This window comes from Talpa occidentalis, unplaced genomic scaffold, assembly GCF_014898055.3.
Source record: "Talpa occidentalis isolate TD23 unplaced genomic scaffold, MPIMG_talOcc4v2.1 talOcc4.10, whole genome shotgun sequence".
In the NCBI taxonomy this organism is placed as follows: domain Eukaryota; kingdom Metazoa; phylum Chordata; class Mammalia; order Eulipotyphla; family Talpidae; genus Talpa; species Talpa occidentalis.
This window is the reverse complement of record NW_023600993.1, coordinates 95831831-95850925: the sequence shown is the minus strand read 5'-3', so window position 1 is coordinate 95850925 and position 19095 is coordinate 95831831. Positions and strand designations below refer to the sequence as shown.

At 50.1% G+C, this 19095-nt stretch overlaps 1 protein-coding gene across 1 annotated transcript; it reads right to left on the bottom strand.

Moving 5' to 3' along the window:
• Positions 1 to 2843: 2843 nt before the first annotated feature.
• Positions 2844 to 18493, bottom strand: TTPAL (alpha tocopherol transfer protein like). The gene is made up of 5 exons (XM_037499198.2): positions 18429 to 18493; positions 14061 to 14520; positions 11090 to 11283; positions 9480 to 9590; positions 2844 to 7832 (listed from the first exon to the last, which is right to left on the bottom strand). Exons 2-5 carry the CDS (start codon positions 14503 to 14505, stop codon positions 7554 to 7556), a joined length of 1029 nt encoding a protein of 342 aa, XP_037355095.1. The 5' UTR covers positions 14506 to 14520; positions 18429 to 18493; the 3' UTR covers positions 2844 to 7553.
• Between the last annotated feature and the right edge of the window lie 602 nt (positions 18494 to 19095).

Sequence of the window (19095 nt, the reverse complement as noted above, 5' to 3'; positions counted from 1 at the left end):
ACAATCTGTTCTAACCTCAGTGTTTTATTTGAACAATGAGAGGTACCTGGTACTTAATGTTGTTGAAAGAGTAAGTTACTTTGTAAAGTGCTTGGCCCATTTTAAGTACTCTAGTTGTAACTGCTGATCTCTGTGTGGGCTAAAATGAGAGAGACTAGGTAGTATTCATAAGGTTCAGACAAAGTTTAAAGGCTAGATTGGAGATACCTTTACAGAATTGAACAGAACCATTTGGGACCATCTGCGGGGAGGGGTAGGGAAGTGGGACTTGATATGTATTGTTGGAACCACCACCTTTTAAACCAGTAGTTTATGTCAGGGTATAGAGATAAAGTTGCAAGGGATTTGGGCGCAGATGGGGGAGGTTTAACGCCTTCCTTTGCTAGTGTAAAGCCAGGCACTCCAATTTCCTTTACAGTAAGACCAGCCTTTTAAATGTCTTAAGCTTCAAAAATGTTATGATGTACCATCCCTTGAACCCCCGTGTAGTTTAAAATAAATACTAAATACTAAATTGTATTTGCAATGCTAATGTAAAATAAGTGTAACAAAGTCCAATAAAGTTTATATTTTTTCTCACGATAACTGATATTAATTTGAAGTAACAAATTCTTAAAATTCGGGGGCTTTGTATAGCTGTACCCTAAGAAGTTAAATTGACCTGTTGCTGGTAGACCAAGTAGTTTACTCAAGGCTCAAGTGACTTAGATACCTGAGTGCTGAGTTGCACATATGTATGAATAACGTCAGCACTATTTATTAAGCCCAGGATCTTACTGTAATGTGATTTTGAATCATCAGACCTCATGGTGTCCTATCATTCCAGATGAGTCAGCTGGTGTGAACAGGCCTGTCTGTCCCCCAGGATTGCAGATTGAGGGTCCTGGCTTTGAGGTCAGTATGCTCTAGACAGTCATCAAATGAATGGCAGCAGTGGCTGCTTCTGTTAACTGGCACAGCGGGGGAAAGCTTTTACCCCAGGCTGGATGGATGTTGACAGTTAGGGTTGATCTTGCAAGGTACTTGGTGGATTGGGATGTAAAATTTCCCCTCGACAAGCAAAGATACTTCCAAAGAGGGACCATGGCCCTAAGTTTTCAGTGTTTTGTTATTTTTGACAAAACCGTAACTCAGGTCAAATTTAAACAAGGACTGACTGGTTTTTGTCTATTACAGGCTTTGCTTGATTGTATTTTTATTTACACATTCAGGCTTAAGTGAGTATTCAGTAATAGGAGCCATGCATTTGCTCTTTGCAGGTTGATGGCAGATACCAGGCTTATGCTTATTCATGGGAGCTGCAGTCAGCTCTTTGTGTTGGTCAATCCATCCTGTTACCTCGGAGCCCAAGTCAAGCAGCCTCCTCAGTGATGTCCTAATTACCTTTGCGTGACTCAAGCCACCACGCCTATGTCCTCAGGTGAAGAGTAGTAATCACATAAATAGCTACAAATACCAAGCAGTAAACAGTGTCTGTAACCCCTTAAGGTGGTGCTTCCCATCCCCACCCACACCCCTTTAGAAATCAACTAAGAAACACCCACGACCTGACTTTCAGTTAGAGCCCACGATCTCCTGGCCCATCAGTGTGCAGGAGACAGTGTCAATTAGAGACTGCTTAGGGTGGCTCCCAACTATACTGCTAAGGAATGCTAGTAATCCCCTAAAGGCATTCACTGCTTATTCCAGTGTTACAGTATCCCCAGCCACTGGCACCTTGTCAGGTAAAAGGGTGAACATTGAGTTAAATTTTTTTTTTCCCAGAAAAGTGATATCCTAAAGGATTTCATTACCACCTTTAACTGCAGTACCATGAAACATTTGCTGCAGATCGAGGGCAGGTATTGTTTCTGCTTGTTGAGCGGAGCAGCTTTTTTGTTTGTTTGTTTGTTTTTTTGGTGGGACCCTTGCCAGCGGCTGGGGAACGAACGAAGGAACCGGCACTGCAAGAGGCTGCAGGCAGCCTCGCAGCCCAGCGCTCAACCGCTGTGCCACCAGGGGAGGCCCCTGAGCGGCTCTTAATCTATGCTCCTTTGTGTTAGTCTAGTCCTTCTGCTCTCTAGGACCCCAAATCAGGCAGCCTTACATTTACTGATGATGAGTGTCATACCAGTCCTGCATGAGCAAAAAGCATGGAGAAAAATCAAGGCATTTTAGAAAAGAAACTTGATAAAGTGCTGACCCTTAACATGGAAAATAACTCCTGTGTCTTAGAAAGCATCGCATGAATTGATCCTCGTGATACTACTATGAGTTAAAAAGGATTGGAGCCAGTAGCTCCAGTTTTTCAGATGTGAGAAACAGACTGAGCTTCAGTTCACAGCTTCCTCAGAGAAGGTTGACCTAAGGCGCTGGTGTGTTGCAGGGTAAGCAGGGTAACCTGCTGCATCATCAAGAACCAACGGTGAGTGCATGGACCTCGTGCGTGGAAGTGCTGCTCAACTGACCCGTCACCAACACACCAGACCCACCCTAGGGACCTAGCTTTTGTCTTTTCTGGGTCAGAGGGCATGCTTTATGGAAGTCAATGAACAGGAGGCAGGCGGAGAAGCAGCTAAGCACACATGGGCCAAAGCTGATTATGCCATACCCTAGTTACCTCTCAAGGAACCTGGTTTTACTTATGGGTGCTTCCAGAACAAAATGTTCATTTACAACTGGGTCTCAGAAGATAAGAACTATCCTATTTTCCAAGAAGCTAGAAAAGAAGCCAGCCTTTCAACTGACACTTTCTTAGTCTAAAAAATGTCTTCCTTTCTTTACCACTATGATCTTGTCTGGGGGCTGACAATAAGACATGCACAGCCTAGCTCCAACCATTGGAAGGAAAGAGTGGGCTCCTATCAGACTGTCTGCCTTTGCATCTTGAACCCAGCTCTGCCACTTGACCAGCTGTGTCCTTGGGCAACTCCTTTTCTGTTCTTCAGCAGTAATCCTACTTCATTAAGGTGCTTAGAGATTAAATGAGATTATGTGTGTGGAGCACTTGACTCAGTTGATGCTTGGTCTCCAATAAGCACTCAGGAATTGTTGGCTATTGCTGGACAGATTACTGGTGGAAGTACTGTGGTCCCTGAGGATTGAAAATTTGCATGTCCTCTGCACTGTGTGTGCATCTAGCGCCACCTTCCTCGCACTGCCGTCTTCCAGTTGCCTGTGATGTGCAGAGGCAGCCAGCTCTACCGAATACAGCGGCCACAGTGCCCTCATTCCTCGCTGGAGACGCTCCGCCCAGACCATCGTGAACTGTGAATAATAAAATCTTAGAACTTTATCCACATTGTCATTGTCACAGAAAAATCACACACACTCAATCTTACAGGAATTTTTATTAAGGCCCAGTCATGCATACTAAAATTACATGTTTTCACCACTTTGACTTAGAAAATGCACTAGAAAAATAAAACTTTTGGTCAAAACAAACACTGAAGTAGATGAATCCGTCACCAAGTGTCCCTACACTCAAAGTCAAACTGAATTTCAGTTTGAAGCAAGGAATGTGGCTGAAAGAGTGCTTGATCTGATCAGACTAGCCCACCCCCACCTGGGAAGAGTGCTGTCAGAGGCTCCTGGCCCAGAGGGGTTTCAAGTATTTCACTGGTAGCAGGTTCCCACCAATGCCAAGAGACAGAGGCACAGCCCCAAGAATCCTCAGGGGCAGCAGCCTTCTGTCTCACTAAACACGCTGACCAGTGAGATGAAGCCAGCTAATTGGCAAACAGTAAAACTCATCACTACCATTTCCATCCACAAATCACACAGGAAACATCCCATGAAGCAAAAATCGACTGAGTATCTGATGGTAGCTGTTACTCGCAGTTCAAGCACACCATCGTTGAGTCGTGAGAGCAGAAGGGAATTCTGATTTACAAAACAATCCCAGTGCTGAGGAGCAATCTTGGGAGAGACCTCTCTCCTAACAGTTGATAGGTTTGTCTGGTATCTCCAAATTTCCCATCCTGTTAGGAGTTAGGGCAGGAGGCAGTGCCTAGGATAATTGATGGGAAGAATCAACTCTGTCTGGGACATCAGGAAACACCTGCAGGGGCAGATGGAACAACTTAGTGCGCCTGCGTGATGAGGGCGGGGATGGCTTGACAGACACCCCTGCCCCCCAATTTTCTACCAGCTGCCAAATAAGGACCAGGACTCCCCTCTGAGCATGGACCCAGATTGATGATCCCAGAGGGGGATAGGGTGAGTGGCCCCTGCATCCCATTTAGGCAAAAATTCCCTATCCTATCAGCACAACTGTTCTGTGGACACTTCCCCCTCGGGCCCCCTCCTGAGTGCACTGTTGCTAAATAAACTGCTGCTTTGCTCAGTCTGCACATGGCTTTGAGTTCTCTGCTCGCCACAGCCAAGAACCGAGGGCCTCTCAAACCGTTAACAATGCCACAGGATGGGTATCTTTAGCTTAGCTAACACTTTACTTCCTAGATGAAAGAAGTGGTTCCAAAGGAAAACCTTAAAAGCTGAAACTTTAAAATGAGGTATTATGATAATGCCGCAATGGGACGATAGCTTTCGCCTACCCACGAGAAGCAATCCCACACGGATCTGAAAATCACATGACGTTTAAAGAAACTGCCTACCCAGGGAGAACTTTGAAATGCTCAGTAGTCCAGAGGAGTTCAGGGAAAAGGTTTCTTGCCCTGACAGGGTTTCTGGCAGAAACGTCGTCTACTGTAAGCTTGTGTTTATAAATCTCTGGGGACAGGTGGCTCCAGGTGAGAGTGGAAGGAATGAGGGAGCCAAAAGCCCCTTCACCACGAGCAAAGCAGCAACTCACGTGAACCAGGACTACACGTCCCGCTGTTTTTGTAGAGTTCTTCCCGCCTCTTCCCAGAAAGAACAGGATTCCAGGAAGAGGAAGAAGAAACACCACCCCCTCCCTCACCCCCCAGGTTACCGATTCTGACAGATTGGAAGCTTTAGGGAACAATTCATCCAGACCTAAATTTCCCAAAAAATAGATCAGGGAGGAAAAGGAAGCAGCCTCAGCTAGTACAGTACAGCCACTTAGGCACCGGGAACAGAGGACTTGGCTCTGCGTGTAGCCCCGTCACTGAGGACACAGAGGCTCCCCCAAGGCCATACAGCAACTAAGGCTGGACTTGGGTCTCCTGCTTTCTTGTTCCTTTGCCTCTCCTATACGACACAACCCTGAAATCCGGGAAAGCTTAAGTGGCAGATGTTTGTGAAACTGACCAGAACTGGCGGAAAATGGAAAATGCCCCAATCCTCCCCTCGAGCACTTGTTTGCTTTGCGGGTGTTCCCACTATTGAGTACAGCTCACTGGGTGCTCCCTTTGGTCACTGCACCCCACCCCCCCCCAGCTGGCTCCACCTGATACACAGCCTGGAGAAGCCGCAAGAGGCAGGCTTGATAGTAACCCCAGGGGTTCCTGCTTTCACAACTTGGTTCTGCATGAGGTGACACAACTATTTGATCAACTGGCATCAAAACAAAGCCCAGCGGCTCTAGGAGGCACAGAGCATGGCCCTGACTCCTTTCAAAGCAGGAGGAAACGGCTTCTTAGTCCCACTGGAAAGGCCTGGGGAGCAGGCAACATCCTGGCCTTTTAGAGAATTCTCTAGGCCAGCTCAGTCGTCTACTCTGTTCAGTCACACATACAAAGGCACCTGGCCAGGAATGCCATGGACAGCCTGGACCTCAGGAACTTGGTGGGTCTAAGCAGATTGCTCCTCTTTGTCTAGCTTTTGTACTGTTGTTTCTTAAAATCTCTTTCCCTGGGGGCCTATGAAAGCTTCTAACCAATCTCCCATCCAGGTAGCTGGGTTTGGAGCCTGCTGGTCCTGTTCAGACCCTTCAGCAGTGCGGGCCACGCCATCATGCAGGACAGAAGCAGAGGCAGCCAGGAGTGTGGCACTTGCGGCTCCTCCAGGTCCCTGGAGCACCCAGGGCCAGTATCTGGGCTGAAAGAACTCTCCTGGACTTGGCACTAATGAGGTTAAGTTCCACCACCACGTCTTCTCAGGCAATTTTAAAAGCGCTATAATGATGAGCAACAGGCTGGCTTTGGAATGTCAGAGGACAGCTCTCTTCCGTGCCGAGGTGTCTACCTCGCTTGGGGAATCTAACAGATGCACGGAGGACACACGCAACACACAGCACTTGCCACTTTTAACACCATAATCTGCGGGAATGAGTATGAAAGGAAATAGGTCAAAAGCCATCAGAGGAACTACCTACTTGGATGCTGCGGTTAAGGCTAGGTTCCTGACGGAAGGGGTCTAAAGTGCGGAAATGCAGAACTAACATTCAGTCTGGCTGCAGACACCACAGGACTTGGGAGGGCAGCGGTCCCAGAAATGACCAGCAATAACCTGCCCTTGCATTCATTTCCAGAGACCAGAATTTAACAATCCCAAATAATTTAACCATTCCCTGTCGCCAGGTTTACAAGATACCACTAGTCTTGGGGAGGGGAGGAATTCATACAAGATCCTGGTCATCTCACCTGCTCTCACAAAGTTTAACTCACATGACAGCCTTCATGTGTGTCACTGAGTCCCAGGAATACATAAACTAGTTTCTTTAAAGGCAGGGCCAGATGGTGACATGTCCTTAGAAAGGCCCAGCTGCCACAAAGTCAGAGTCCAGCCACTCGCATCCAGAGAGTGACCTTGCTTGGCAGAGAGCCATGTTGAACATTCAGTCACTAAACCTAACCCCACAACCCAGCAGCCAAAAGGGCCTGGGCATCATTTCACCCAGCCTCCTTTTACAGATGAGAAAGCTGTGGTCCAGAGTTCTGCATCTTGTCCACAGTCACGCATCTGGGGCTGAAGGCCCCTTAGTTCTTGTGCCAGATTTCTTTCACATGGGCCTGGCGTCCAGGATGTTTGGCTAAGGAAATCACATACTTCTAGGATCCTGTATGATTCTATTGAGAACCAGGGCTAAGGCTTTATGGGTTTGGGAAAACTTCAGTTTCTATTGCAAGATTCAACCAATGAATCCCAGAGGTGCTTTGAAGTCTCCGGCTCCCAGCTTTGATCGGGGAGTGCTGCTAAAATCCCGATGTTAGCCCCAATCATTAAGGTGCTTTCCGAACCCCGAAGTGGCAACTGGAGCCCGGCCTTGAATTTTCCTGATCAGCACCAGAGGTCTAGAGTTAGGGCTCATGGGACAGATACCCTCCCAAAGTCTCACGTGTGGCCACCTAGTTTGAGAGGAATGTGCTAACACATCAGAGTATTTTCTTCTGGAACGTGGGATCGACAAAACTTTGGTGCTGATTTTTTCTTGCTTTAGGATGCATAAGAACCAAATACAGTTTCCAGATTAATGGCTGCAAAGTGGGATTCCACATGTTTGCAAATCACTGGGTACGTTTTCCATGTCTCCCAAGGAGTAATCTGGTAGCTGTGGCTCACCTGGTGACCCTTCAAAGCTCAACAGGCCTTTCCTTCAAGCTGCAGTTCCATTATGAGGGGCGAGATAGACTCCATGGCACCTCAAGTTCGCCTTCTGCCTCTCCGAAGTAAAAAGGAAAGGATTCAAAGAAGATGACCCTCCCAGGGGACTAGTAGCAGGAGTACAGCTGTGATTTCACAGCCCGCATGGAGTCATCACACTGCGCCTCCGAGGCCAGCCCCTCGGGCAGCAGGGCCTGGCCCAGGATGCTGTCATAGGCAGGCATCGGCTGGCAGAACTCTCTCACAAAGTCGTCCTCCGAGGCCAACAGCACTGCGTTCCAGGAAGTGATGTCCAGTTCTCCAGCTGTGCCCCCATACTCCTTGGGGAGAATGCTTCTCGGAAGGTTCATGTGGAGAGAGTTCAGGTCAGATCCATGGAGGAAAAACTAAGGGGAAATTGGAAACACACACAGCACTGGGTGAATCACTCAGTAACTGCTTCATGGCAGATGCCGAAATAAGTATCTGTTGAATGAATAAAGTTGAGGTGACACTACCCTCCCAGTTCCTAGAAAAGCTTGTGCAGCCTTAATCCTCATTTCTCACCCTGCCCTGCTGGCTGGCCCTTCAAAATCTATCCAGAATCCAACCACATTCTGCCACCCTGCCGGTTTTTGTTCATCTACAACACACCTGTACACAGTAGTTGATCAATATTTTTGAATGAATGGATGAACCCACAAAGGAACAAATGGACAGTATCACAGGCTACACATGAAATCCTTTCACAACCATAGCAGACCTGGCCCCAAAGACTGCTTTCATAAAAAGTTCCAAATAGGATCTCCAGGAATCCACATAGGTTAAACTCCTGCCAGGAGGCTACTGATCAGCAGCCCTCACTTCTGACGGCATGAGAATCCCCACAGGAGATTTAAAAGTGCAGGTTCCTGGGCTGATGAATTCAAATCTTCAGGGAAAGGGTCTGAGACTCAGGATCTGGAATTTAGTTGCTGCTCCTGCAACCTCAAGATACTCTGTGTGTTTCCTCTTTGAAAAGAGTATATAATGCAAGGCCCAGATTCTGAAATGCGCGCCCTGCCCCTAGGCCGAGGGAAGGAGGAGAAAAATAGCACCCATCACACTTCAGCCTGGGAATGAAAGCTTCCAAGAAGCAGCTCTTCTGGGTCAGGAAGACTACCTTTTAGAGTTTTCTTCCCTTCTTAAATCAGAGTTCAGCTGAAAACTCACACAGCTCATAAACCTTGAATAATTCCACAAGCTATGCAGCGAGATGACAAATTAGGTAAAGAATTATACAGCATTTTTAAACCCCAGGAGCTGCAGGAAGAAATGACCCTAACTATCTGCCCACTACTGCCCTGTTCCTGCCCTCTTGAACACAGACCACTGGCTCATAAAGTCCAGGCCAGGAGATCATTTCAGAGCGAAGGCTCTTAGGATAAAAATCCCAGCACTGCCTGCTCTACTGGTGTAGGGAAATTGGAGTTAAATCCATTTTTTTCTGCCTTCCAGTCGCTAGCCTCTATAACAGACACCTGCAGTCTTGCATTCCTCCTCGGCTGCAGCACGATGCCAGCCAGCTTAGAGGCAAGGGTGCAGGCCTTGATCATGGACACCTGGGCCCAGAGAGCACGGGGAATGTGCACATGGAAGTGCTGACCGCTGTGGGGAGACGGGGAGGGGTACAAGGGCTCCTCAGCTCTGAGGCTGGGGGCTCAGTTGCTGTCTCCCTGGCTGGTCTGTCCCCTGACTCAGTATTAAAGGCCTGTACGATGATACCAAGGCTCCAAAATTCTCTTTTCATCTGCGAGAATCGACAATGAACCCACCCAGTCTGGAATGGTTGCACAACTGTGAACTACTATGTTGTTATTAATTTCATCTTCAGAAAAAGTTGCTCATTTATTTTTATCAGTAACCTTGTAATTTAGTAACCCAAATTAGAAGTCACAGGGTAAAAATAATAAACTGAGATAAGTATATTGATAGTGCAGTAATTCCTAGATGTCAACAAATAAATCCCGGGAGAAAAACAAAATTGAAAGTATCTTTGGAGGATCATCACTTACTCTGTTTGCTATTTTCTCCTTCAGAAACGGTTTTATGATGGCAAAAATGCCTTTAAATATCCGAGGCTCGTTCACCACATGGACTGCTTTTATCCGAATGGGGAAACCGTCCTGTGGGGGAAGGGAAGGGATGTTACAACATGGGGCGCCTCTGCAAGCTGTTGCCACAGCCGGCTGACCCCGCGCTCGCGTCCTTCGTTTTAGGCCTTATAGGGTAAAGAAAATGTCAGGCTTTTCTGCCCTCCTGCCATCAGGATAGATGATGGACCCTTACGGTCCTGAATGCATGCCTGATGGCGGGCACCTGGAGTAGGGTGTGGGCAGAGGTAGATGGGATTCACCTGGGCTGAGACTGGGCTTTTTAAGGGTGGCGTCATGGGGACGCCAGCAGAAGCCCAGAAGCCGAGAAAGAACAGAAGCCGAGAGAGAAGCAGAGAACGCGGGAGAGCCCAGATAGAGTGAAGACTTGCTGGGGGCTGGGAGGCCTGCCAGCCTCCCGGCCCCCCAGCGCCCCCGCCTGCGGTGTACCTGGTAATCCCAATAAAAGACCTGCAAAAACCACTGAGGACTCTGACTCCTCCTTCACCCGGTCTGCATGGGATCAGAAAACCTGCTCAGTGTCCAGTCCTGCCCTTACAGGCCTCCACATCAGTGGGGCCTGATTCTCGAGACCTCAAAGACTCGGCCCGGGTGGGGCCTATAGGAAGACAAGCTGAGGGCAAGAGTTTCTTGGGACTCAGAACTGGGCAAGGAGAGAGTGAGGCCAACAAATGGGGAGCTGCTGCTCTTGTGGAAACACCTGCTCTGAGCCTGGAGGACAGCGCTGCAGCCTCAGGCCTCTGGGTCAGCGTTGCCCAAAGCGTCTTTCTGGGGATGGGACTAAACGTGACGTGGAAAAGGGATCTGTGGTGTGTGAGTAAGTGGGAAATTGACTGAATACAGCAAACAGGCCTCCGTAGCTGCAGGACTGCTCAGAGCCTTTTCTAGGCAACTGCTTGCAATGGAGTCACAGGAAAGGCACAGGCTATGCCCCACTTCCTAGACTTATTTAACCCTGGAACTTCTCTCCCAGATCACCTGATAGAACTAGAAAATCACAGATCCAGCTCCATTATCCTAACATTTGAAGCTACATTGTGTTTATAGGAGGCATCAAAAAAGGAAGCTGAGGAAAGCCAGCGTATGGCTCAAAGCCATTATCAAATGGCTGAAAATGACCAAATGTGACATTTAAATAATCATCTGGGTGAACAACTGTGCAATTCAGTGACCAGCTGGATCTCTCATGCCAGCACACCCCAGAGAAGGCCCCGCAGCCTGATTCAGAACAGGGAGTCAAACCTGGTGGAGCTGTGAGACGCCCCAGCCTTGAGATGTTTCCCCCATTTAAAAAGGAAAGCTCGTTGTGGCCCTGTCTATCTCAGAGCACTCCACGAGCGAGTGGTGGGTTTGCAAGCAACACCAACCACTGTGAGACACGTCGTAAAATAACAGCACAATTTCTTCGCGAAGGTTTTTGTATTTTCCTGATGGGGGTGGGGGAGTCAATGCACAGGGCCCTGGGGAGCCCACCCACTGCACAGCAGGCACATGACAAAGAGGGGCCATACCTGGAGGATGCCGATCACCTTTTTGGCTATAAAAGGGCCAAAATGAGATGCCTTTGATAAGCTCACTCCTCTGTAGTCCGCAAGAATCACAATGCCATTCACCTGGGTTTCTTCAGCCTGAATGAGTTTTTCTAACGTCAAGTATATGGCTCGGATGTTTTCGGTAATTGGATAGCTGCTGGGTATCCATCTGTCTAAGGGGAGAGATGGACACTGTTACAGAAGGGAATATAAACAAGTAATCGGGCCGAGTTCTCGCCTTGGCTAAAACTGTTCTTTAAAAATGGCAAAGGGGCCGCCCCGGTGGCGCAGCGGTTGAGCGCTGGGTTGTGAAGCTGCCCGCGGCCTCTGCGGCGCCGGTTCGATCCCCGGCTGCTCCCCGGCCACCGGAGGAGGGTCCCACATGGCGCGCAGACCTCTCCTGCCGCCCGCTGCTCCCCTCAGCAGTGTACTTCGGTCCTTCTGCCTGCTCTGCTCCCCGCTCTGGCTCTGGTGAATTCCCTCACCCTCCCGCGCTTCTGACTGTACCCAGTGCATGTATAAACAAACAAACAAACAAATAAATAAAATACATGCCTCTTTAAAAAAAAAAAATTAAAAAAAAATACATTTAAAAAAAAAAAAAAGGCAAAGAAAGATAATCTACTGGCACGACTCTTTCTAGGTTGCTAAAGGGGATCCCTGAAGACACAGCAGCACACTCGGATAGGAAGATACAACTGAGCACTGAGGTTCAAAGCACGTACTCTGAGGTCAGACACACCTGGATCTTACTAGCTGGGTGACCTACCTTCCTTCTGAGCCTGCGTCCCCTCATAAAGAAAATGGATACTTACCTCAATGGACACCTATGCTTTTTGCCATTAAGTGTGTGGCCTTATCTTCAGAGCACCACCCTGATTTTCCTTGGAGAACCACCCCTTCCAGACTAGCATGCAATCTGGGTAGAAGTCACTTGACTCGTGGCTCTACAGTGGGCTGGCTCATCCGGCCATGACATCCTCCTGGCCAGTGTGATCCTCACCAGGTCAAGCAGAGCCAAGGGGACTCAGTTTGAGACCTTGGCCCTTCAAAAAGAGCAGCTCTCTCTTCCCCCTTGTAACGGTGGGGCTGGGAGCCTGAGACTCAGGGGCCCCATGAGGAACGAGCTGGCTGAGAATGTAGTCCGGGCTGAGGACAGCAGAGGTGGAGGACATTTAATGTGAGAGGTTGGACACTCCCTTAATCGCTCCCACATATTTGAAAAGTCTCTTCTTTTTGGAAATGAGGCAGAAATGACAACTTTTGACTACTAACAACTATTCTCAAGAAATCCCACCAAGATCCACATGTTCCTTTCTCAAACAGTTCACGACCGTCACCGGAGGGATCTAACATGAGCAGAATTTCCATGAAAGACTGTCCAAGACCTGCTAATTTGCTGTTTCATGTTGCTACCAAAGTACACCTGCTTCTACATCATTGCCGCCACCCTTTTCAGCCATAGAAATCTCAGAAGAGCTTATCAAAGGCAAAGCTAATACCCAGGTAAGAACAAAACCTTGTGTGTTCACCTAAGAAGCTGAGCTGGGGGGAGAGGTCCGGACTTGCTCCAGACATAAGGGAAAAAGTTACCTTATGAACAAAGGGTTGAAGCCACGCCACCAAAGGGGTGAGGCCAGTGTGGTAATATCTCTTTTGTAATAGTCTTATGAGTTGCACACAGGGCAGAAGAACCCACTGGTACCCTAACACCCCTGCTGCATTGCGTATTTTAAAATAAACGCTCCTAATTTTGGCAAGTGCCTACAATGGCAAGTAAAGCAGTTGACACTGTGCCGGGTACAGGGGCTGGTGCAATGGCTCGGGAGAATGGTTTGGTCTCCAAAGAGGTTTCTGGTTAAGTGACTAAAGGAAACGGTGACGTGGGGCAGCGAGGGGGTCTCCACTCCCACCCGGCTCCCTCCAGGAGGAGTTTGGCGAGCACAAACTCGGCGGCCAGCATGTTCGTTTCCTGGCTTGGCTGGAAAGGGCGATGCAGGGTTATGCTCAAATACTGTCTCAGTTCTGGTCTGAGGGAAAATGTTGCGGCTGGGGCAGAGTGAACACTTCTAAGTCCATGACATGTGTGGGGTCAGGGAAGAGAACAGGATGAAGAATGACAAGCTCAGTCCTAGCATGCCCTGGTCGTTGTGTCAAATGTGCTCCCACGCAGTTTAAAAAGCTTTTTGGAAAAAGGAGTAGGCGCTTCTTCCAACTCAAAGCTAGTGTGCCAAACAAAAGTCTCCTGACCTCGATTGTTAAGTGCCAAGATCAATAACTACAGTGACTTCTCTAGAGGCTAACACAGCCGGCGAAGGAAGGCGAGGTTGAAGGAGGCATGTGGTAACAGTCTTCCTGGCATGTGTCTCGCCTCCCCTCTTCCCCTCATACCTGCCTCACCTCACTGCTCAGGACAGGGTGCAGGTAGGGGGTGGGGTCCTGGCAGCCATGCTTGTAGCCTATGATGGGGGCAGATTTCTCAGCCCACCGGATCTTCAACTCTAGAAATCTGAACTGGCATTGAAGGAACTTAGCTGGGGGGCCAGGTATACCTGGGAGCTAGGAGTGCCAGATCTAGCCACGTGCATAGAGGCAGCAAAAGAGAAAAGGCATGAAGATAAGCAAAGGCAGCAGAAACTCATGGCCCAGAGGACCAGCCTTACAGACAGCAGCAGAGGCGGGAGAACGGCTTGGTTCCTGCTCGGGAAGGAACTGGATTCTGGTTCTTGGTTCTGGGGCTGCTGCTTCAGTTCTCCGGTGCTGTGAGATGTTCCTCCTTACACTAAATCCTCCCATTTTCTTAAGTCAGGCCAAGTAGGTTTTGTCACCTGCACTCAAAGGAGCCTTGGCTAACCAAGCAGGAGCCAATGGGAATTAGAAAACAGACACACCCCAGAGAGACAACAGGCACGCAAGCAGACACGCGCGGTCGCGCAGCCCAGGGCTCTACCTGGGCGGATGCAGAGGATGTGGCAGCCCTTGGGGTCGGTGTGGGGCAGCACTGTGAGGAACCCCGACTCCAGGACGTCCTTCAAGGCCGATGGCCGCAGGTTGTTGAAGACTTCGGGCCAGCTCCTTCTGCAGCCATGGTAGTTGAGCAGGAGCTGCAGCGCCCGGTCGTAATCAAACTTGCGGGCGCGGAGGAAACGCAGGAGGAAGGCGTCGTCGAGCGAGGTGCCCAGGTTCGGATACTCCTTCCGCACCATGTCCCGGAGGGCCTGGACATCGCGCAGCCTCCATTCCGGCTTCTCCTGCAGCTCCTCCCTGGCTTTGGTGACTAGGTCTTCCGTCAGCGAGCACACGTAGCCGGGCGGCTCGGGGGGTGGCGGCAGCTCATTTTCGGAAAGTGAGGCCGCAGAAGGGCTGGTTCTCAGAGAGTCACTTTCTTCTGACATGAGCTACCAGGGTGCCTGGCCAAACAGACCCCGAGAGAAGTTAATGAGGCCCTGCGTGGCTCATTTCAAACCCCAGGACAAGCCCAATGTAGGGAGACAGTTGTCAAGCTGTTAACTTCACAGCAGTGGTTCTCAAGCACGGCAAAGAGCTGGGTCAGAGCCACACACCCAGGCCCTCCCCAGAGTGAAGGAGGTGAGACTCTGCGCAGGCCCCAGGCACGAGTCACAAAATACAGTCATCAAACCATAACCTTGCTGACACATGCAGGAATGTGTGCTTGGCCGGCCTTGGAATTAAAGAATTAAGTAGCTTTCAAATTCAGATTGGCAGGAGTACACAACGGGCACTCTGATATGCTTGCTGTGGGTGGCAGACTAAAAAGACAAACTCTTGAGGGCGGTTTGTCAGTATCCGTCAACGTTTAGGAGCGCACCCCTCTGGCTGACATTCTATTTCTAAGACATAACACTTTATGAGAGGTCAAGTAAAATCACAAGGATCATTACAAGATTAGAACAGCAAAAGACGAGGGACACCTGAAGTGCATGCCACGGAGACCGGTTACACAGAATGCCCACAGGAAGGGGACACTGTCCGGCCATGAGGAGGAGCTAAGGTAGATCTGTATGAAGTGGTACATGAAGAAGCAGGTTGCAGAACGGTGTGCATCAAATAAGGGCATTTGTACTTTTAAAACATACATATATACGCTGTGACAAGTCTAAACTTTCTGGAAGGAGAGAAAAAATCTGTTATGAACGGTTCCCTCTAGAGAGCAGAACCGGACAACTGGGCATTTAAGGTGGGAGAGAAGCATTTCACTGTTGCTTGAATTTACCCTGTATGCATGTGAGTTATCATGGCGGCTGAGAATCAGATTGTGGGGGGGTGCAGGGGAGTATAACTGACAGCTGCTGTCCTGTCACACAGCTGCTGTCCCTCTGCTTCCACTATCCAGCAGATGCCACACTTCCCACAGACCACAGACCCGGGTCTCTTCTCACGGGCACTTCGCTGGGAGGATCCTTAGGGGTCTGGCCAAATCTTTCTTGGATCTGCACGGTAGTCCAAGACTTCCTGCCCAAAATTCCTGCACGCACCGGGCCTCACATCATCTCTAAAGATTCTGACTTGTCCAGCAACCCTCCCTCTTATGTTTCACAGGTGTTACCTCCAATACTTGCATGTTGAATCTCGAATTAGTGCCTATTTCTTGGAAGAGCTGGACTAATACACTGACTGAAGGCCAGAAACAAAGCAGTTAGCTGCTTTAGCTACTCCAGGAGTAAGGCAGGGCTGTCCGGGGTCTCTGTGCATAGGCTATCACTACTACCCTCCCTTCCCCCACCCCGCCCGTCTGAGCTCAACAAGGCAGTCGGGGACTATCTCAGAGGTCCCTGCACATAGCCAGTCTTACCCCATTCCATGAAGCCAGAGAGGCCATGTCACACCCTCTACAGCCTCACACCCACTCCATTCCTTCTGGCTCACCTCTAGCACAACCCATCTTCTTTTACTTCCTCCCAAAGGTATGTTTTCTTGTCTGTGCACATCCTATTTCCTCACACTAGCATGTTCTTCCTCCAGTTCTTCCCCTAACCAATAACCAATCACACTTAAGTCTGAATTACACACAAACTTCATACATTCAACAAATATTGAGCAATTACTATGTAGCAGACCCTCTTCCAGGGCACTGGGGGTACAGCAGTGAACAAGACAGTCCACCTTCACTGAGCTTAAATTCTAGTTGGGGAGACAGACTACTAGCAAAACAAATTATATAATCGACTAAACGTGTTATGGAGATAAAGTAGGGAAGGGGGCTGGATGTACCTGGAGATGAGCTGCAGTTTTATATAGGGTGGTCAGGGAAGGCTCTCATCCAATGACATTTAAGCAAAGATGAAACAGATAAGGGAGGGCTTCCCTGGTGGCACAAGGGATTAAGACGCAACCTATGGAGCTGTCCGCAGCCACTGCAGCACAAGTTCGATCCCCAGCCGACCAGGGAGCAACCCACATGGCGAGGCAGACCTCTCCTGTCTCGCCCGCTGCTCCCCTCAGCAGTGTACTTTGGTCAATCTGCCTGTTCTGTTCCCCACTCTGTCTCTGGTGAATCCTCTCACCTCCCACACCTCTGGCCTGTACCCCAGTTCTTGTATGCATAAATAAATTTAAAAAAAGGGGGGGCAAATCCTGCAGATATCTGGAGGAAGAACAAAGTTGAAAACCTGAAGCAGGAACATCTGAAGAGGCCAGGGTGGGTGGAGTCAGGTGAGCAAGGCTGAGAACACTCGCAGATGACCGGAGAGGGAGACTGCGGGCTCTGATGCTGGGCTTATTGCAGGCTAGTAAGAACTTCTGTAGGCTATTTTGTAGAACTATTGTTGGCTAGTAAGACTTTTACTGACGTAGGAGGAAAGCAGAGGATTTTGAGAAGACGTAATATGATTTATATTTAAAAGGATCACTTGGATGTCTTGAGCATGGCCTATAAGGGGATGAGGATTCAAACAATGATGCAGAGGCTAATGTGCTAATCCAGGTGAGATGCTGGTGTCTGAAGCAGGAAGCTTTCTCTGACTCCAGGTCAGGCGCCCCCTACAGGAACTCTTTGGCACAGCACTCTTCCTACTCAAAATTGTCTCTCAGCAACTTGTAGGCAACATCATCTGTCTTGCTCATCACTGAAACCCAGCACCTAACAGGATTAGAAACACAGCCTACACCCCATAAATACTTGGTGCATGAGTTTAATATGCCTGGTGGAGGTACGCTGAGGAGGTACAGAATGATGATCAGGTGTTCACAGGATCCACTCTGGCTCTGTTTCTGTGGGACTCACCAACACATGCCTATAATCCCAACCCAGTGCTCACCTGGAAGACACACCTCTCCCCCTCTCAGTGCACATTAAATGCTAACCCAAACAAATTAATAACCCATCACTGTCAGAGCACCTCATGCATTTGATACCTCTGTCTGGCACTTCCTCTCCTTATTTGTTCCCAACCAAACAACTCTTCCCTCCCAGGCCCACCTGCAATATCACCTCCTCCGTGAAGCTTTCTCTGAGCCCCCCTGGGTGATTTCCTCCAGTTTTCCATGGCACTGGCCTCCTATCTCCCTTTCAGATATTGCAGACCAGTGTCATGCCCGTTTACACGAAACGCCTCAGTTTCACCACCTATTCATTCATTCAAATCACCGCTGACAAGGTGCAGGGGGCTGTGCTCTCGGGTGCTGGGTGTATGTCAGCCAACATTCTAATTCTTTGCTTTATGCAGTTTCAGCCATAGAATGATTTAAGAGAGACCACGCCATCGGCTTTACCATGCATCAAGCACAGCGATGAGCACTTTCCATCTGTTTCTCATTTAATTTCCACAATATCTGGCGAGACCACGATTACTGTGCCCCTTTGACAAAGGGGGACCCTTCCTGTCACCTTCACCGCCATCGAGCGCCTTGCACGGGGCGGTGCTCATTCAAGACGCGTGAGCCTCAGGTGGTGAGGTGATGCGCCCAAGGGCACCCACCTAGCGCGGCGGGGAAGCCAGTGCCCGGCCCGCAGCGGGCTCTGCCTGGGACTGCCCGGTCTCCAGGCCCAGGAGTGTCCAGCACAGGTGGGCGGGCGCAGGGCGGGCGCAGACACCACCTGTCCGTGCGCAGCCGGGGATCCTCCTCACCCGGCCCCCATCATTCTGTGAGCATCACCGTCCTCCCCACTCCGCCCCACCCGGGAGAGTCAGAAAGTCACCCCAGGAACCCGCGGCCCCCCATTTCCGGTTATCACCCCTTCCCCAGGTGCCCCCATTTCCTGGGGTCTCGGATCCCCCACTTCCGGTTATCCTTCCCTCTCGGGGGTCCCCCTCTCCCCCGGGCCCGCAGGTCACACGGGCGCCCGGCGGGCACTCACCGGCCCGGCCACAGGGCGGAGCGCGGGTGCTCGGCGGCGGGAGCCTCGTCCGGCAGCGCGCGCAGAACCGCCCCGCACTCCCCGCCCGGCCGGCCGGGCCCCTCGCGCCGGAAGTGACGCGCGGGGCGGGGGGACGCGGGGCGCCGCCTGTGAGTGCGCATGTGCGAGAGCCCGCCGCTTGCCGCCTCTGGCGCCACCTGGCGGCTGGACTCAGCGCTGCGGGACCGGCTTGGGGACCGGCTAGGGGAGCCGCGAGCGCGAGCGCGAGCAGGTGCTCGCTCAGGGGCCTCGTTCGGAGTCAGGTAAAGAAGGTAGGGAAAGCCCCAGAGACGGAAGGAAAGAAACTGCCGGTTTTCGAGAACGTACTGCCAGGCACCATCGTCTCATTTGATCCTCATATGTATGGAGTTCTAGTTCATGAAAGGGAAATTGGCAATCAATGAAGTAAAGGGTTCGACCCCAGACCTCGGGATCAGCCTTCTAGGATCCTGCCCAGCCACACCTGTCCTGGGAAGAAGCGTTGACTTTGGCTTCCAAAGGGAGAGTCCAGTCCAGGCCACATCTTCTAGAGTTAGCAGAGTGACCGTGGGCACATCCCCACTCTCCTCGGGCCTCAGTTTCCTCATCTGTAACATGATTCTCGCTCTGGAATCTGGGCTCAGTGACT